General features: G+C 55.3%; 1 protein-coding gene across 2 annotated transcripts in view; it reads left to right on the top strand.

The window, feature by feature from the left end:
• DNPEP (aspartyl aminopeptidase) overlaps positions 1 to 21,041 on the top strand; it is a 381,605-nt gene that overhangs the window by 179,962 nt on the left and 180,602 nt on the right. For both annotated transcript variants that reach the window (XM_086954396.1, XM_086954397.1), the window contains exon 4: positions 373 to 486. In XM_086954396.1, the coding sequence (XP_086810522.1) occupies positions 373 to 486 (114 nt within the window). The remainder of the gene's footprint in view (positions 1 to 372; positions 487 to 21,041) is intronic.

The raw sequence follows: 21,041 nt of genomic DNA, 5'->3' as shown, positions 1-21,041 counted from the left end.
GTCTGCATTTGGTAGTAATTGTCAAACATACATAGCAGGCGGAGAAGTAGAAAAGCGTTTATTTTGTTTAGCTATTTTTGTTTCTCTGGCCAACTGGGCTGATTCGTTTATCAAAAGGTTTTGGTGTCCCACGCAACACTAGGAGGCAGTGTGAAATAACTTCAAGCTTGTGACAGAGAAGGAACAGAAACAAGAGCAGAGACATGGAGAGTAGTAAAGAATGAGGTTTAAAACATTAGAGCTTGGAAGTGAAGAGGTCGAGGAAGAGGGATGGTAGGATGTTTGACATGATTGTGGAGGGTTCTGGGAGGACTCCTGTTTAAGTATCAGACTTATATTGATCTTCCTGAATGTGTCTTTCTTCTCTTCCAGTATTTCGTCACCAGAAACTACTCGACTATAATCGCTTTTGCTGTTGGAGGCCAGTACAGACCTGGGAATGGGTTCAGCATGATCGGGGCGCACACCGACAGCCCGTGCCTGAGGGTAAGGCCATGTGAACACCCGTGCAAGGCTGCGCTCGAAGTTGATGTTCTGCGGTGCATTCTTCTGTCAGGAGTCACAAACTCAACTACACACTCTCTGAGGTAGACTTGTCGCTGGCACCATCCCCTCGCGCCTCGAATGGACAGTGTGTCCTCTCCCTGGTGCACCTCACCCACTCGCACTCCCCAAACCCCAGCTCTCAGCGACATTCACAGACTTGTGCCCTCATTTCCCTCTCTAGATCCCAGTATCTCATTAGCTCAGAACCCGCACTGATGTGTTACTTTCGACCCTCAGTTCATCCTTGGCATCCATACCTAGACACCCCCAAACACATGTCTAGTATCATAGGCTTCTAAGGGAATGGCACCTCTCCATTGCTGTGCCCTAGGAAGATTGACAGCTGTGGAGTTTGTTTGAGGTTCATTAACTCTGCATGGATGGTAGCGACACAACCGGAGGTTACTTCATGCGCCACGTGATACAATAATATATTACAATTCCTGCAATATGTTGCGGTATTTGATTGCTATTTGTAAAGCACCGTGTATGCCGAGGCTTCATGGTGATGTAGAGGACAGTAACACACCCTAGAGCACTGTTAAAAAAAAGAGTGAGGACCAAAAGTTATAGATTAAGAGAAAGGTCTTCAGTTTTTTCCTTAACCTCTTCGCCGCTAATGACAAGGGTAACTCGTCATGAACTTTCCATTCATTTCAATGGAAAATGAATGGAAAGAGTAATGGGTGCCTTAGCGCTGAAGTGGTTAAAACAAGGAGCGATGACACTGAACGTAGCTGGCTGGTAGAGTATAAAGTGCACTGCGGGAAATAAAGCTTGTTGGGGTGAGGAATGAATCGAAAATTGTTAAAGGGTCAAGAGAGTAAGGGGGTTGTAGGTTTTAAGACTCCTTGTTTCTTATTCAAAAAGGGGTACCACACCACCAGTTTCGAAAGAGAGGAGGGCATATTGTCAGTCCACCTGCTTCTCCACTTCCCACAAGCTGGAAGTGCCTCCCTACATAGATAGAATCCTCCCCTCAGCCCTGCCCTTTGTTTCTGGAGTGTGAAGACTCCATCTACTTCCCTGGCCTCTTAAGATGTCCTGTCATTAGTAGAAAGGCTCAGACCTATTTTAATTGGTGCCCACCTTCTTACCCCCACCCTCATGGGCTTTAGCGAGGTAGTGTGTTCAAATTCCTGACCTACTCCTCAAGACATTTGTAGCACTTATGGTTAGCACCCTGGGGGACCACAGGCAGACTCCCTGGGGGCCAGAGCACATTGTTGTCACTCTGGAGCAGTGTCAAGTCACTGTGGGCACCACCTGCAGGACTGTTTGTATGTTTTCCTGACGGGGTGGTCTTTTCCTGATCCACTAATCTGAGTGGTTGATGGATAAAGAATCCCTGGAAATGCAACAGGGTCCTACAGTGTTCTCTCCAGTTACACTCTGAGTAAATCTGCCATCAAGCTAAGGACTTCTTTTAGTCAGCTGCATCAAATGCTTCGGTGGTTTGTTTAAATATTGTAGTTATATATAAACTTCTTTATTCAGCTTTTTCACAAAAAACCATAAAAGAAACATTAAAAAGTACAAATTACATTTTTACACAAGTATACAAATAAGTTCTGAGAAGTTCATACACAAATAGTGTTAAAAAAGAAAATCTTTTGGAACCATTTCATTTCATCAGAGGTAAAATTACAAGGTACTTATTATAGATTTTGCCTATGCTTCATAGTACATTTTAGGAAATTGAGAACAAAGTAGCAAACAGTTTCGGATTCAAGCATTTGAAGTCTAAGAAATGCCGGCCTACATTGTCTAAGGCCCCAGCTCCTCAATATAGGAAGTAGCCAGATTTTCCTATGAGATGGTGGAATTTGCAAAACATGATCACATGTAAGTTAGACTGGTTTGATTTTCCGTCACAAGGGCATGGGGATAAACTTGAATCCCATCCATTCTTCAGAGGAAACGCGACCAATCTGAAAAATGTGTCCAGCCTAAATCTTGTCATCAGCATTCTCTCATAAGTTGTTACCTGCAGTGTAAGATAGGGGTGAATGCCATACGTTATTTGGACCATGTTCGCATGAATGACCGAAGATTTTGACGATTCAGATGCCAATCTCAGAGTCTCTAGATGACGAAGTGCTTGTTGTTTTAATGCTATCTCTTAAGGTCAATTATGGACTCTGTTGATCTACTGGGAGGGTTTAAGGTATTCCAGAATTGGCCAGGCGCGCACCCAAGTAACCGCAAAGTGTTATACTGCTATGGAGTATAGAAATCCAGGCAAAAGGGCGGGTTGGTAATCCCTCGTAACTGCTCAAGGTTGGATCAAGAAAATCCACACAAATTGCACAAAAACAACAAAGCCCCTGCACTGGATGAACAACAATAATGTCTGGGTGACTTCGAGTTTCAGTAGCATAAGTCAAACGTGCACATCGAAATTTCCAAAGTCAATAGACTACATAGTGCTGAACAAGGAATTCAAATGAAGTAAAGTTCTTGGTATAAAACACCGGTTTATTGTTCCTCTTGTACTGGCCAAATTATGGACTCTGATTGGAGGTAGTAGTTCTCAAGGCCAAGGTCTTTAAAAAAAATTCTAATATAGGAGAGCCATCTTACGAAGCACGCAATGGCGGAGGACGTGCTTGGGTAGAGCTCCGTGTTAAGCTCCCCTTCCCCGAGCCGATTATCCGCCAAAATTCACCGAGGCCGCCAGAAATTGCAGGCGGACAACCACAGAGGTCATCTCGGCAGTCTGGCCGACTTTCGATCCGAGGCTCCGTCGGGCCGGACCCCGACCTGTCCTACGACCCTCCTGCGGGCCCGGAGGCCTCCCGGCCAGCGGTGGGACCACGAGAGACCGAGGCCTGGGCCCGGCACATAGGCCCCGGCCCACACTTTCCCGAGGGCCGCCAGCGGACTGCTGCCGCACTGGGAGCGACCACCGAGGGTTCGACAGATGCCCTGCCCTGCCGCTACTGCCCCGACCAGCGGACAACGAGAGCCCAGCACCCACATCGCGGCTCCAGCGGGACTGCTGCCGGCACACCTGAGGCAGCCAAGGAGCGCAGACTGACCCGGTGAGGAGTGGGAGAGACAGGAGGCCCCCGGGGCACCGCACAACACCAGGCGCCACCCGGTGAGTTACAGGCACGCAAGCAGGCGCAGGAGACCCGGGGCGGAGAGGCCGCACACAGCTTGCCACCGCGGGCCAGGGCCCCCGGTCAGACCTGCGCTCCACAGCTGGTGACACAGCGGACACCCCCCCCCCTGCAGTGAAGACACCTGGGGAGACACTTGTGGACCCCCCCCCCCACCCCCCCTGCAGAGGCACACGTGCAGGGGGGAATAAGCCGAGAAGAAGTGGCCGACCACACACGAGACACCCGGACTCTCGCGGCACCCGCTGCGCTTGGGGCTGCGTGGCGGAGCTGGGCCGCGGGAGGGAGGAGACCCGCCGGACCCCCCCCGCGAAGACGACGGCCACGGTTGGGGGGGGAACCTCGGACCAACAGACCCCCAACCCAGGCGAGGTGTAATCTCAGAGGTGCCACCAAAGTGGCGGAGACAAAGACTCTGCTGGACGTGCACCCCCGCACATGTCGGGAGGGGTGCGGACCCGCACCGGGACTGGTGGGGCCCCGCCAAAGAGGAAAACGAACAAGCTGCTAGACAAAATGGCTGCCGAACAATTGGCCACGAGGCTAGACAGTGTGCTGGCGGCCGTAGAGCGAATGGAACAGTCGCTCCAGCAGACCAGAACCTCCCTAGAGTCCAAGATAGATGGCGTGGCTGTGGACCTGACCCTCCTGCGGGACGACCACAGGAAGTTGTCCGACCGGACCAAGACCCTGGAGGGCGCGGTGAAGGAGATCGAGCCCAAAGTCACCCAAACGGACAGGCAAGTGCAGGATCTCCTGAACAGAGTAGAGTTCCTGGAAGACAGGGCCGAAGATGCGGAAGGGAGGGTGAGACGCAACAACATCAGGCTCGTAGGTGTCCCGGAAAAATGGGAAGGGAACCACCCCGCGCAGCATGTGGAAGACTGGCTACGGGCCCTGTTGCCTGAGGGCACACTATCGCCCCACTTCGTCGTGGAACGCGCGCACCGAGTGCCAACCAGGCCCTACACAACTGGTGCCAACCCAAGACCACTGCTCTTCAGGATACTGAACTACAGGGACCGGGACACGGTGCTGCGGGAAACGAGGCGAATGGGTGAAATACGCATAGACAATGCGTCGATCATGTTTTTCCCCGACTACACCATCTAGGTGCAACGCCAAAGACACCACTTCCTGGAAGTTAAGAGGAGGTTACGCACTGCAGGCCTCAAATACTCCCTGCTCTTCCCCGCAAAGCTGAGAGTGGTGGCGGGGGACAACACTTACTTCTTCGGGACCCCTGGGGAGGTCAGCGAGTGGCTGGACGGCGGCACAGACACGGCACCCAAGCACCCTCGTGGGGGCGAGGCGAGGCCCAGGCAGCGCGGCCCACGGCACCGCCGGAGACACAGAACTCAACAGTCCCAGCGGGCGGAGGAAGGGTCGCGACACTCTCCCCCGTTGGATCAGATGCTCCAGGAACAACACAATGCGCTCCGAAAAGTTTCCCAGCTCAGCAACCCGCCCTCCCAGGAAACTAACCTCGAGGACGGTCAGCAGACAGCGCCCAGTGATGACGACGAAGCCATCTACGGGATCCCGAACTCACAGCTCTCTGTGGAACTGCCAGGATTCACGCCGCAAACCTCATACCTGCTCCACTAACCCCACAGGAGAAGTCTGGAAAATAACAGTCAAGGCGGGGGGGAAGCAGCAATGGCCAACAGGGCGCTGAGGTGCAGCCAACGCCAGGCGCAGCCGGGGGCGCACTCCTCTCCCCCCTGCCTACCGAATGGACAGTGGACCACAGGAACAGTGAGTACTGCCTAAGTGGCACTGATGGCCGGCGGGGTTGGTGTTGGTGGGGTTGCCTCTTGACCTGTACTCGTCCTTGGCCGTCTGCAGATACGGCCCGGGGGGGGGGGAGGGTGCCCTTCCTGACTGGGGCCGAGAGCCCGCACCGTACCACAACCCTTCCCCCCCCAATGGCCGGGACTCGCACAAGCGGGGCCCCGCATGAACAGAATGGCATCGTATGCCGGAACGCAGCCGGTGGCCAGCAACGGCTTGCAACTTGAGGCTCAGGGATGGAACTGGAATCCCTGTAATCGACTTAACGTCCTCTTGGCCTCAACAGTGCTTATGCGCACTGCCCCTTAGACTGGAACGGTTGTCCCTCTCAATTGAGATTATGGACGGTGGCCCGTTTCGCCACTGCCCCTTTGGTATTTTAGTGGGACTCACCCACAGTTGGTTACTGTTGTTCATTGTTTTTCCGACACCTACCTAATGTCTACCTGAACAATGCTAAGTGTACTATGGGGGGTGGAGACGGGCGTGCTGAGAATAGCGATGGGAGAGCCCCTGGTGGAGCTGCTGTTTGTAAGAAAGATGGGGAGGAGTACACACCGCTACTATGACTGCGATTAAGATATGCACTTGGAATATCAGGGGCATGCACACACCCGCGAGCAGATACCAAATATATTCCTACCTGAAAAGGCAGCAAGTACAGATCGCACTCCTGCAGGAGACACACCTATGTGGGGCGGAAGTGGCTGCACTAAGGCGCAGGTGGAGGGGTCAGTTATGCGCCACTGAATACTCCTCGTTTGCCCGTGGGACGCTACTGTGGGTCAGGCCGGGCACCCCCTTCACAATGTCGGAAGTGCTCACGGACCAGGGGGGGAGATATGTACTAGTGAAGGGTCGCATGGACGGGCAGCCAGTAGTCCTGGCGTCCGTTTACTCTCCAAACACAGACCAGGGAAGCTTCCTGACACACCTTTCGGAAAAACTGGCGCCCTGGCACGGTGTCCCCTGGATACTGGGAGGTGACTACAACACAGTGCTAGACCCTGTACTGGACCGTTCGACCCCGCCCAGGCCAGATGCCACATCCTTAGGGGCTGCAAAGGCACTCACAAGATGGGCGACGCAGTGGGACCTAAAAGATGCATGGCGCGCGCACAACCCAGACACAAGGGTATACTCCTACTACTCGGGGGCACACGCGCTACATGTCCGCCTAGACAGATACATGGTGACAACGGAAATGCTACCACACATCACTGAGTCACAATACCTCGGCCGGACACATTCAGACCACAACCCACACACGTTGGCAGTAGCTTGGGAACGCCCGCACCCACCCATCCCCACATGGCGATTACAACCCGCTCTGCTACTCGACGCCCCCTTTAGAGACGCCCTGCAGGCCCGAGTAGCACAATACTTCACCGACAACTCGGGCACAGCGTCCTCTCCGAGCGTGGAATGGGACGCCTTCAAAGTGGTGATACTGGGTCACTGCTTGGGCACACAAGGGAGCATACAGAAGAAATTAGAGGCGGACCTATGCAGGGTGGAGGCGGACTTACTCCGTTGGTAGCGGGAGGCGGTGGTCGGCGCGGGTGACCGGCTGCGGGAGGCCCGTGAGGAACATGCGGCGCTACTAGAAAGACTGAGGCATGTTAATTTCGCGGCCCACTCCGCGCGGGTGCACCAACACAGCGACAAGCCGGGGAGACTGCTGGCTTGGCTGGTCAAACAAGAGTCCCGCACGGAACCGGTTTCCGCTATCCGGACAGCTGGAGGGGAGATAGTGTACACACAAAGCAAGATACATCAGGCGTTTGTGGGGCACTACCAGGCCCTGTACAAGTCACAACTGAGGGTCTCCGCGGCCACCATCGCGGATTTCCTTGCAGACATTCAACTGCCTTCCCTGACGAACGCGCAACAGGAGGATCTAGGGGGACCATTCACCCTAGAGGAAATGCGAGAGGCCATCTTCGCATTGTCCAATGGCAAGTCTCCCGGCCCTGATGGCCTACCTGCCGAGTTCTTCAAGGCCTGCTCGGACACACTGATCCCGGAGATGCTAAAGCTATATGTACATGCAATCGAGGACTCGGCGCTCCCAGACTCACTAAACGAGGCGAACCTGGTTTCGCTGCTGAAGCACGTGCATGGGGTCCTACAGGCCTTTAGCCATGTTGAACACGGACTACAAAATCTTCACCTCCCTGCTGGCCCGCCGCCTGACCCTGGAGGTCCCGGCCCTGGTACACGCAGACCAAAACGGGTTCATGCCGGCGAGGAGCACTTCCCGTAACTTGCGACGCCTCTTCCGAGTCCAGGAAGCGGCCACAATACACTGGCCGAGATCGGGATGCCTCGTCTTAGACCTAGAGAAGGCCTTCGACTCGGTGGAGTGGCCGTTCTTAGGAGCGGTGTTGGACAAACTTGGCGTAGGGGATGCCTTCGTTGACATGGTCGGGCTGCTTTACCAGAGACCTAGCGTCCGTGTACGAACGGGCAAGCTGCTGTCAGAGACGGTGCGGGTACGCAGGGGCACCAGACAAGGCTGCCCCCTGTCACCCCTTCTCTTCTCCCTGGCCATCGAACCCCTGGCAGCTCTACTGCGGGACAAGGGAGTGGAATGGGGGATCCCGCTGGCTGACGGGGTGCACACGGTCTCGTTATACGCGGACGACCTATTACTCTATGTGCGAGACCTCACCGCGGTGCCCCCAACACTGTCGGACATATTCCAGACCTTCGAGGAGGTGTCGGGCCTTAGGGTCAATTGGACCAAGTCCGGAGTATACGCCTTCAGCCCGGACCTGGAGGAATGCGAAGTGCACCTTGGTGGCGCCCGACTTACCTGGTACCCGACTACGTTCAAGTACCTCGGGCTACACATTTATAGAGACCCGCAGAACATACTGGAGGGCAACCTGGTGCGCGCCGTGTCCTCGCTGAGGGCCCAGATGAACTTCTGAAAGACCTTGCCACTGAATGTGCCCAGCCGGATCGCGCTGTCTAAAATGATAGCGCTACCCAGGCTGCTCTACCACTTTGCGAATATCCCACTGTATGTCCCCACGAGGATCTTCCGCGAACTGGAGTCGATGCTCCGCGGCTTAATCTGGAACACGGGGCGCCCACGAGTGGCCCTGGCGAAGTTGTACTCCCCGACAGCGGAGGGAGGGCTGGCGGTCCCCAATATGGAGATGTACTACCTGGCAGCACAGCTGCAATGGGTAACGTACTGGCTCAGCGACTCACACCTCGACGACACCGCCAACGCGGACTACCAATGGACACACCCACAGGTGTGCGCCCTGTTTCATCCACTGACCAAGGGACCTCGCCCTCTGCCCCTGCACATGGCCGTAGCCCGAAAATGCTTCATTCGCTGCCTGAAGCTGACAAGGAATGTTAGGCCGTATGCCCCTGCCCTTCCCCTGCTGGGTACCCCCCGGAGGAATGGGATGGTGACACCACGCAATATGGAACCCTGGATTGCCGCCGGAGTGGGCGACCTATACGCGGACGGGGCCCTGCTTCCTTTTGCGGAGCTATCGGAGGGCACAGGCCTGCCGGCAGGGCAATTCCTGCTCCACGCGTCGGTGGTGAGGACATATACGGAGTCCTGGGGGGATATCCAAGAGGAGCCACCGCTCCATCACTTAATCCAATACCTGCATGTTATGGGCAGAGGCTCACATATTACACACTGGCTGGCGCAGGCACTCCTCATACACACCCAGAGGCCCACACAACCGATTAGGGACAAATGGGCAGCCCATCGAGGGAGGGATTGGACAGATAAAGAATGGAAACTGGTCCTGGCCAGCCCCGTGAACGTCCCACGTAACTCCCGTTTCCGCACCATTCAGCTGTACATACTGCACCAGGCGTATCTATCGCCAGACAGAATAAATAAATACTTTACGACTGACACCGCCGCCTGTCCCAGATGCGACTTGCTGGGTGCGGACATCCTGCATATGCTTTGGAGCTGCCCAACTCTGTCCACATACTGGGGGGAGGTGACATCACTCCTGATACACAGCACAGGCCCGGGACTACCGAACACATGGGAGGCATGCGTTCTTGGGTTATACAAAAGGACTAAACAAAATAAAACGCAAGCCCGGTTCTGGGACCTAGGCCTTATCACGGCCAAGCGCCTGCTCACTCGGCACTGGAAAAGAAGGGAACCGCCAACTCCCGCACACTGGTATACATCCTTTACTAATTGGGCCAGAGCAGAGGGCACGGCGCTGCGCGGAGAGGAGATAGCGGGTTTGAGACAGTTCCCGATTGCACACATCTGGGATGACATCCTGGGGTCCTGGGGTCCCTACAGGAGGAGGGCGAGGCCAGGGGGCTCACGCAGAGACAGCTGAGACGGGCAGGCGCCCCAGGAGCGACGACACCATAGGCAGGGCTGCGCGCTGCACTCACCCCCCCCCCTCTGAGAGCAACACTAACCCCCCGACACACAAGCCGCGGACACAACCAGCCACACACACGAGGGCTCTCTAACATACACTGACCCAACCCTTGCTCTCAGCACCACAGCCTCGACACAGCCCCACGAGTACACTTCCACCCCCCACCCCCCCATTCCCGTCGCCCCCTCCACACTCCCATGTTTACGGTTTCGCACTCCTGTTCATCCCAGCTGCAAGTATACCCACCATCACACAGCGACAGACAGGTGCCACTGACTGAACACTCGGCAACGAACCTGGGAGCGGGCGACACCCACCGAAAATGCAACAGGGGCGACTCATATGTTTGCCACACACGCCGCACACTGAGCCGACAGTTGGTGGGACACTACCGCTCACCGAGTCTGTTCCCCACCAGCTTTACAGGTATCTGCACAAGCGCGCCATAGATCCCCCCCACTCCACTGACGCGCTCCCAGTGCATACCTAACAGATTGAAGGGACGTCGGTGCTGTACGTGCCGATGGGACATGGCACAGCACTGTTACCACAGACACACTGGGACATGCCGATGTGAACAGCCCTGTTCTGTGTTGAAGAGTTAAAGGTTGAATTATAGAAAAAATGTAAAATGAGACGTCAATTATAGAGATGATTGTGTGCTGAATGCGAAGGTTATGCATAAATTACCCGTGACAAGGCACGCTAGACAGCGAACGAAACACCGCACAATGCCTTCCCCTGTAACCCTCTGCCCCAACGATACATCGACTTCTTGCAGCCGGCCCACAGGGTTGTAGGCTTTGCTATATGTACTGCACTTTTGAACAATAATAAACGTCTTCAAAAAAAAAAATAGGAGAGCCATCTTACTTTTGAACACTTGTCAAGAGCCATTGTACCAGCTACAAAGGACTGGGTCAGCGCATTTCTGACGGATGTCCAAATGCGCCGCCACAGCATCAATGGTTGAATCTTGAGCAAGTCCTCCAGGTAAGGGATTCCTAATTCCAAATGAGAGGCATAGGTTGAAGTGCCTTTTGGGGTGGCTAAAAGAAATCTTAGGAAGGCGTTTTCTGCTACCTGAATGGAGCTGGTATCTGTGTGTCCCCAGACTCCTGCTCCATACAACGCGATGGCCTGACATTTGGCACTGTAAATTTTCAATAACTCCACTGTAGCCCTTCTCCCCAATCTCTGAGAGAAACTCATTAAGGCCGCTATTGATCTTTTAAATAGATGGCACCTTGTCTCTACTGCTGGCTTCCATGTCAATCGTTCGTCTATCATGATACCAAGGTACGGATACTGGGGAGTGACCTCGAGTTTTTGGTTATCGAGGTAGATCTCTTTTACTCCTTTTTTCCTGGTGCCTGATATCATGACAAACGTTTTCTTGACATTTACCTGTAGGTCCAGATCACCCATGAAAGTCGTATATCTATTCAGGGAGTTCTGAAGCTCGCGCGGAGTGCGCACGAGAATGACAGCGTCATCCGCGTAAAGCAGGGCGGGAATCAGGCGCTGTTTTATACGTGGGAGGTCCTGGGCCCCCCTCAACATCCCTTTCTCCAAGCCGTTGGTATAAAGTGAGAAAAGGAAGGGGGCCAGGACGCATCCTTGCCTGACTCCACACTCTACTCCAAACGGTGCTGTCCACTCACCATTCAGGCCAAAACGTACTCTCGCCGTGGCTCCTGAATAGAGCTCTCTCAAGAAGTCTAAGAGCGGGGGTTCCACTCCCATGTGGCTTAGGAACGTCCACAGTTTTGAGTGCGAAACGCAGTCAAAAGCTGCGGACAGGACTACGTAGACCATATATATCATGTTCTCCTTAGCCTGCGTGTATTTACCCAATATCAGACTAAGATTGAGGGACTGTTCTACCGTCCCGAACCCCTCTCGAAAACCGAATTGGAGGACGGAAATAATGCCTCGCTCCTCACCCCACTGCTGGAGTCGCTCTAGGATTACTCTCCCCACTACTTTACCGAGTGAGTCCAGCAATGAGATGGGGCAATAGCATTTCACGTCTTGGCGGTCCCCTTTTTTGAAAATGGAGACCATTAAAGACTTGGTCCAAGAGATTAGAACTCCCTCGTGTGCAGCGGCTGTGCATACTCTTGTGATAATGGGGGCCCAAAGGTCCAGATTGTGTTTGAAGAAGTCCACTGGGACCCCGTCAGGCCCTGGGGCTTTCCCCGTTTTGCTTGTTTCCAAAGCCACTAGCAGGTCGGGAATATCAAAAAGGAGCGGGATTGGGTATTGTACTTTTGGAAGCATGTTATCGGGGCCATCTATATTTGAATTATTTTTAAAAATCTTAGAGAAATGAGCCACCCATGTGTCTTCATCTATGGCTACTTCAATCTTGGGGGTATTATTGTCAGTAAGATAAGGAGCTCTAACCGTTCGCCAGAAGGCCTCGCTATTTTTTGAAACAGCACACTTGTGTAAATCTTCCCAGAGTTTCTGTTTCAATTCTTTTGTTCTTAACTTACGTTCCCTGATGTATTGGCGTCTGAGAAGTTGGATCTGTCCCATGCCCCTAGGTTTATTGTGTAAGGCAAGTTTTAGTTTAGTGAGGGCTGTGGTGCAGTTATGATTGAACCACCCTTTCTTGCCGGAATATTTGGACATTGATTTGGGCGAAAGAAGTTCCCTAATTTTCTCTAAAATTTGTTTAAAATTATTTAGGACTTGTTTGTGACTTGCCGAGAGGTCCGGGCATTTTATTATGTTTGGATAGGCCAGCTCGACCAATTTTTTTGTGAGTTCGCTAGGGTTAATTTTTTCCCATTTAATTGTGTAGCCATTCTGTTTACCTACCTCTATGTTATTCTGGGCAAGAGTGTTTGCTATTAGTGTATTTTGGGGTTTGTAATCAGGTAAGTAAAGGTGCATTCTCAACACAGAGTGGTCACTCAATGAGTTGTCAATGACCTGGAAATCTTTGGCTATGTCTAACAAACCAGGAGACAGAAAAATAAAATCAACTGTCGTTTGGTGACCTCTGCCCACATAGGTCGGATTAAGGGAATTTAGATCTGCACTTGGACGGTTAGCGATTTGCAGATCCAGGTCAGAGAGCACATTATTTAAGGCATTCCCCGCTTTGTTATGCATAAAATGTACTAATGGGGCCTCAAATTCATCCACAATCTCACAACAGTGTAAATTCACCAGTGGGCATGGATGAAGGTTGAAGTCCCCTCCCCATAGTAAATGAATTGCCCAGTGTCTACCTTTCCATTGAAGGAGTTGACTTAATCTCTCCTGTACGTTTCTAAGAAGGATCATGAATTGATCTTCCTCTAAATTATTATAAAGGTTAGTCAAAAGGATGGTCTCCTTATTCGCAAAGGAAAGTGAAAGAATTTGGTAATTAGGATCAGAATGGACAGTGGACACTTTTAAATGGCTCAAGGTATTCGTTATATACGGTTCGAGGCATGTGGGCTGCTGAATTTATATCTGTGCATAGATCGCCGCCTAGTGTTGGGTCCGGATGATTGCACATTGTTGTCCTGTGAAAGTCTTCGAAGTATCACGAGATAGGTGGCTCCTCCCCTGGACTACAGTGCGCATGGGCATCGACTCCATCCCCAGATTGTTTTTTTCCGCCATTGGGTTCGAATGTGTTTCGGTTCCCTCTGTCGGAATCGATAGTTGTTTAATTTTCTTTACTTGAGACCAAAAGGTCTTTAGGACTTGCGTCGGTATTGTCTATCGGTCGGGTTGGTTCATTCATCGGCTCCGATCAACTGCTGCCCATCCGCGTGCTGTCGGCGCGGACGGGCCTACACGACGCTCCAGACTACTTCATCATGGAATGAAGTCCATTTAAGAGGTGCCCAGTGTGTGCCTCAAAGTACCCGCACATCGACGTGCACCCTGTGTGCAACAAGTGCTTGTCGCCGGACCACGACGAGGCCAAGTGTATGGCCTGCTCCGAGTTCCGGTCGAAGAAAAATCTCGAACTACGTCGGGCCGCAAGACTGCAGGCCCAGAGCTCGGCACCCCCACCGGCGAACATCTTTGAAGAGGATGTTGAAGACGACACCATCCAAAATGTCTCGGACTCTAACCCGGCATCGGAGGGCGAAGAAGACTACGACGCGGAAGACGAAGAGTTTGAGGAAGTCGTCGAGGAGGTAGGGGACGACGACGGGGCCATTGCCACCGTAGAGGATAGCTCAGAGGAGGAGCTTCCTCACACTGACTCCGGGGCCACCCAACATGATAAGCCCCAGGTCGAGGGATCGCCTTCGGGCCTTACCCAAGACCTCAAAACTCGTCCCACGGCTCCGCCTCCTGGCCCGGCCACGGACATTGGTGGGGCTCCACTCCCGGTCCAGAAACCGAAAGTGAAACCATCAGGGTCGACACCATCCGTATCTAAACCGAAAGTGCAAGTCGCACTGGTTGGATCGAAGGCTTCGGAGGCCTCGGCGCCGAAGAAATCCAAGATGGCCGTCGAGCTCAAGAGCCACGCCAAAATGGCCGATCCGAAGACTCCGGTGTCGGCGCCGAAATTGGTCGACGCTCTGAAGAGTCGCGTCGACGCCAAGAAGGTCGATGACCATCAGAAGGCCTCAAAAAAGCGTCAGGACGACCCCAAGTCTCTGGCTGCACCGCTCCCAGTCGACAAGGCCAAAGGGGGTGCTGCGTCGGCTCCGAAGACTGCGGCTTTGGTTGCCGACCCGAATCCGGCGTCGGAGGACTCGCTCGAGCCGGTCCGTCCCTCCGCCTCACTCACCAAGAAGGTCACGGAGTCCCTTCAGCGTATTCGGGATGGGGCCGCGGCGCTCGAGCCGAAGGACATGTTAGACGGGGCCTGGAGGGTCGGCCGAGGACAAGGGGAGAGGTCTCCGGGGAGAGCCGTCTCCAGCGATCGTACAGACAAGTAACTTCCCCCCCCACAGAATAGGCACCACACAAGGATAAGATTTAACGTTCTTTATAAGCAATCTTGAAGTACGGTAGAATGGTACAAGGAGGTCTGGACTCAGGGGTCCCCTCGATTCTAGTCTCTTGGATGGGAAAGGGGTAGCGGGACAGTCTTATTACCAATCTGGTAGTTCCGATGAGATGATGGGTAGCTCACAATCCTCGAGCTCGGCGTTCTTGAAGGACGGGTTGCGGCAGCGCCAGCAGATCCCGGAGTGGTCGAAGGTGGCAACGGTCCGCGGCAGCGCCAGCAGGTCCCGACGAAGATGGTGGTTACAACGGGTCGCGGCAGCGCCAGCAGGTCCCAACGAAGATGGTAGTTACAACGGGTCGCGGCAGCGCCAGCAGGTCCCAACGAAGATGGTAGATTGCAGAGGGCCGCGGCAGCGCCAGCGGCAGGACGACAGTTCACAAGGCAGGGCTGCGGCAGCGCCAGCAGTCCATCAAGGATGAGTTCTTCTTGGTGTCTCTCGGCTCCAGGATACAACTGCCTTCCTGCTCTGGAGCTGCCTCAGTTATAGGTCTGGCGCCCTTTGATGTCCGGACCCTCGCACTTGGAGGTCGGGAGGTCCGGGATGAGGGAGTCCAGACACCCAGCAGGGGGGTGGAGCCAGTGCCCGGGGAGGCTGGGGGCGATCGGCACCTGGCGGGGGAGAGCCATCGACACTTCTTCCTCCCATTGACCTGCCAAGTGGTCCGTTCACCTCCTGGTGGATGGTGGTGCCGGGCTGTCGGGGCCTGGCCAGGCCCAGGGTTGGGGTCGAGTTGAGGCCACGCGGCCTCGTGGTGCAGTGTCCAAGATGGCGGCCGGGCCGGGCAATGGGGCTGACGGTGGCCCGGGCCAGTAATACAGAGATGTCCGGGAGCAGGAGTCCCGTAGGGGACGGTTTGCGAGTTGCTTCTGTGGGTAGCACCGGGAGAGCCGGTGCCCGGGCCCTGTCGGGCGGGGAGGGAGCGAGCCCTTCATGTGGCCTGTCCAACATGCGTCCCCCCCAGCTGAAGGCGGGGAGAGTCACCCATCTTCTTGGGGACTTTCCACGTCGAGGCGGAAAAAGCGTGACAGGCCATCCGCGTTGGCGTGATCCTGGCCAGGGCGGTGCTCCACAGTGAAGTCCATCCCCTGCAGGGAGATGGACCATCGCAATAGCTTGGGATTCTCCCCCCGCATCTGCATTAACCATTGCAGGGGGCGATGATCTGTTTGCACCCGAAAGTGGGTACCGAAGAGGTAGGGCCGGAGCTTCTTGAGGGCCCATACAACTGCGAAGGCCTCCCTCTTGATGGTGCTCCAGCGCTGTTCCCGGTCAAGTAGGCGTCTGCTGATGAAGGCCACTGGTTGGTCGACTCCCTCTGGGTTCAGTTGGGAGAGGACGGCCCCAATGCCATGGTCGGAGGCATCAGTCTGGACGATGAACTCTCGGCTGTAGTCGGGAGCCTGGAGCACAGGGGCGGTGCACATGGCGGCCTTCAGCTTCTCGAAGGCCGCCTGACAGTCAGGAGTCCAGTTGACTCTTTTTGGTTGGTTCTTGGATGTCAGTGCCGTGAGGGGCCCCACAATGCTGCCGTAGTCCTTCACAAACCGCCGGTAGTACCCCGTGAGCCCCAAGAAGGCTCGGACCTCGGTTTGGGTGATGGGTGGCTGCCAGGACTGGATGGCAGCGATCTTGAGCTGGAGGGGGGCCACCAGACCGCTCCCCACTTGGTGTCCGAGGTAGGTCACGGACCCCTGGCCAATCTGCCATTTGCTGGCCTTGATTGTGAGGCCGGCCTGTTGGAGGGCCTGCAGGACCTCTCGGAGGTGGTGGAGGTGGTCTGACCAGTGGCGGCTGTACACTGCGATATCGTCCAGGTAGGCGGCGCTGAAATCTTCGAGGCCCGCCAATACCTGGTTCACCAGTCGCTGGAAAGTGGCTGGAGCATTTTTCATGCCGAATGGCATCACTTTGAATTGGTAGTGGCCATCCGGGGTGGAGAAAGCGGATCGTTCTTGAGCCCTGGGGGTGAGGCCGATCTGCCAGTAACCTGCTGTCAGGTCGAAGATGCTGAGGTATCGGGCAGCTCCCATGCGGTCGATCAGCTCATCTGCTCGGGGAATGGGGTGAGCGTCGGTTCGGGTGACAGCGTTCAGACCCCGATAGTCAACACAGAATCGGAGCTCCGGGGTGGTGCCGGGGGCAGCAGCTTTGGGGACCAGTACGACTGGGCTGGCCCAGGGGCTGTCCGAGGGTTCAATGACTCTGAGGGTGAGCATCTTGGAGACTTCGTCTTGGATGCAGGCACGTACCCGATCTGGCACGCGGTACGTCCGATGTCTGATGGGGGGACTGTCCCCCGTGTCCACGTCGTGCAGGCACCAGGGGGTGACCCCTGGGGTGAGGGAAAAGAGGGCTGCGAACTGCAGCAGGAGAGCCCGACAGTCTTGGCGCTGCTCCAAGGTCAGGGCATCTGACAGCCGGACCCCGTCTACCGAACCATCTTTTTCACGTGCCCTCAGGAGGTCAGGAAGGGGCTCGGAGTCTTCTTCCGCTCCACTGTCTGTAGCCATCAATAGGCTGAGCTCCGAGCGCACAAAGTGAGGCTTGAGTCTGTTGGCGTGGAGGACCCGGAGGGGGTTCCGGGAAGATTCCATGTCGATGAGATAGGTGACGGGGCTCTTGCGCTCGACCACCTTGAAGGGCCCCGTCCACTTATCTTGCAGGGCACAAGGTTCAGTGGGGGACATCACCCATACTTGTTGGCCAGGTACGAACTCTATGGAGGAGGCGTTCTGATCGTACCATTTCTTCATGTCCTCCTGACTGGCTTCAAGATTGGCTTTGACGATTTCTCAGAACCGCCTGGTCTGATTGCGGAGGGTCAGGAGGTACTTGTAGACGTCTGGAGGGGTTTTCAGGGGGGCCATCTCCCAACCTTCCTTGACTAGGCTGAGGGGCCCTCGAACAGGGTGCCCGTACAAGAGTTCGAAGGAGCTGAAGCCGAGGGACTTCTGAGGGACTTCTCGGTAGGCGAAGAGGAGGCACGGGAGGAGCACATCCCACTGGCGGCGGAGGGGCTCTTCTAACCCCATAATCATTCCCTTGAGTGTACGGTTGAACCGCTCAACCAGTCCGTTCCCCTGGGGGTGATAGGGGGTTGTGAATCGGTAGGTGACCCCGCACTGCTGCCAGAGGGATTTCATGTATTTCGAAATGAAGTTCGTGCCTCTGTTGCTGACGACTTCCCGGGGGAAGCCCACTCGGGAGAAGATCCCCATTAAGGCTCGGCCGACCACCGGTGCGGTTACAGTTCGAAGGGGGATGGCCTCGGGATAGCGGGTGGCATGGTCCACCAGTACCAGGATAAACCGATGTCCTTGTGCTGTTCGGGGGTCCAGGGGCCCCACAATGTCTATTCCCACTTTTTCGAATGGGGTGGTAACCACTGGAAAGGGCTGCAGGGGTGCCTTGAGTTTGCGGCCGCTCTTTCCGCTGGCCTGACAAGTGGGACAAGACCGGGAGTGGTTGAGTACGTCATTTCTCATTTTGGGCCAGTAAAAGTGGGTCACCAGGCGGTTGTAGGTTTTGTCCTGACCCAAGTGTCCGGCCAGGGGGACATCGTGGGCCAAGTTCAGCAGGAAGTCTCTAAAACGGAGGGGCACCACTAACACTCGACTGGCCCCCAACTCTGCGATTCTCTGTTCACTGTACAATAGATCATTGTCCCAATAGATCCAGTGGGCCCCGGCGGTATCTCCCGCGCTCTGGGCGAGGGCTTGTTGGCGTAGTCCCTCGAGGGAGGGACATGTCTTCTGTTCTTGACGGAATTGCTCCTGTGTCGGTCCCCCTTCTTGACGCCACTGAGCCAGGTCTGGGAGATCCTGGGGCTGAGCGAGTTCGACGGTGTCGGCGTCCTCAACTGGAGCGATCGGGGGGGAGGTGCTGGCCATTCGGGTTCTTCTGGTTGGGGGATGGCGCGGGCCGCCATGGACCGGGTGGTTACGCACGCCCAGTCCGGAAGGCCCAACATCCCCAGGTGTTCTCTTCTTTCTACGGCGGCCCATGGGGAACTCTCGAGATCGTTCCCCAGGAGACAGTCCACGGGGGCATCATCGCGGACCGTCACCTTCAGCATGCCGGATACTCCTCCCCACTCGAAGGGGACGCAGGCCATCCGACACATGCTCTTTGAATTGTCGGCTGACCGGACGGGGCAGAGAATGTTCGGCATTATTTGCTCGGGGGTCACCAGGTGACAGCGGACGGCCGTCACACTGGCCCCTGTGTCACGTAGGGCTTCGGCCCTGCGCCCATTGATGCTCACCCACTGACTATGCTTTCTGGTGTTGGCGGGTAGGGGAGCCCGCGGGACCATGTCTCTCCCTCCCAGGCACGCCAGGACCATGGCGGCCGGCTCTCACTCTTGTTGCTCGTGCCCGTACTCTTCTTGGTCCTCGGAGACTTGCTCTTCTCCGAGGGCGGCGGCTGCTACCTGGCGGGGCCTCGGAGTCTGGTTCTGTGGACAGTTCGGGTCATTGGCGTAGTGACCGACTCGCTGGCATCGGTGACACGTGACATTGGCTCTGAACCCCGGGCGCATCGGGGGGTTGCCCCTGTTGGCCGGGGTGCTGGTGGCGGGAGCGGCCGGGACGGTGTCTTTCCCCCGGCCCTGGCCTCCTCCTCCTCCTCGAGGGCGGTGATGGCCTTGGTTGTTCCTGTTCTGCTCGTTCGGGCCACCCCGGCCCACTCGGGTGCTCTCCCATCGGTCAGCCTCGGCAGCGAGCTGCCGTGGATCAGTCATTTTACTGTCGAGGAGGTGCTGCCTGAGCTCGACAAAGCAGTTATTGGAGAGGTGCTCCCACACAACAAGGTTAAAAAGCTGCTCGTAGGTCGTTGCGTTGCTCCCCTTGATCCACCCCTCGAGGGCTCGGCTGAAATAGTTCACGTATTCCACCCAAGTTGTACCCGGGATTTGGGTGCAGTCGCGGAACCTCTGGCGGTACATTTCGGGTGTCAGCCCATATCGAGTGAGGAGGGCGGCCTTCATGTGATCATAGGACGTCATTTGGTGATCCGGGAGCTGTAACAGGGCGTCACGGCCTTCATTGACGAACCTCCCCCATAGACCGGCTCCCCAGTCACTTCGATCGATCCGGTGAGAGGCCATGGCGATCTCATAGGCCTTGAACCACTGCTGTATGTCGTCGTTTCGGTAGAACTCTCGGACGACATCTTTGGGAATGTGGACCTTTGGTTCTGAAGTTCCTGGGGTGCGTGGTTGCTCGGGCACCCCCAGGTCCTTGCCTTGCTTACGTAGTTCTATTTCTGCTAGTTTGCGCTCGTGTTCATATGCCAGTCTTTTTTTCTTCAAGCTCTATTTGTCTCTGTTTTTCCTCCCGCTCTTCTCTGAGCCGTAAGTGTTCTAGGTTCAATTTTTGTTCCGCCAGTTTTAGTTCTCCATCCATTTTGAGCCGTGCCAACTCTAGTTCATGCAGTCTGTTTTTCTCTCGCTCTTGGATCTCTTCCCGGGAGAGACCCGTTCTCCTTTCCTCGGAAGGAGCGGGGTTGGTTTCCGGTGCTTCGACGCGTTGGTCCCGCGGACCAGCGGGGTTTGCCTCTGCCCATGATTCTAGGGCGTGTTTAAAGTCATCTTTTGTGCTCAGACCGGTGGTAGCAATGCCCAGTTCCATACAAAATTGTTTTAATTCTCGATGGTTGTACTCTTCCAGCTTGTCCATTTGGAATTTCTCTGTAGACCCGCTCTCTTGGGCCGGCATTGTCGTTTAGTCGTGGGGTGAGTTGCTTTCTGTACGATTACGCGTTGGTTTGGATCGCGCCGCTGGCCACCAATGTTAGACGGGACCTGGAGGGTCGGCCGAGGACAAGGGGAGAGGTCTCCGGGGAGAGCCGTCTCCAGCGATCGTACAGACAAGTAACTTCCCCCCCACAGAATAGGCACCACACAAGGATAAGATTTAACGTTCTTTATAAGCAATCTTGAAGCGCGGTAGAATGGTACAAGGAGGTCTGGACTCAGGGGTCCCCTCGATTCTAGTCTCTTGGATGGGAAAGGGGTAGCGGGACAGTCTTATTACCAATCTGGTAGTTACGATGAGATGATGGGTAGCTCACAATCCTCGAGCTCTGCGTTCTTGAAGGACGGGTTGCGGCAGCGCCAGCAGATCCCGGAGTGGTCGAAGGTGGCAACGGTCCGCGGCAGCGCCAGCAGGTCCCGACGAAGATGGTGGTTACAA

The sequence above is a fragment of the Lissotriton vulgaris genome, chromosome 2_1 (genome assembly GCF_964263255.1).
Source record: "Lissotriton vulgaris chromosome 2_1, aLisVul1.2, whole genome shotgun sequence".
Taxonomy (NCBI): domain Eukaryota; kingdom Metazoa; phylum Chordata; class Amphibia; order Caudata; family Salamandridae; genus Lissotriton; species Lissotriton vulgaris.
This window is presented reverse-complemented; position numbering and strand designations above follow the sequence as displayed.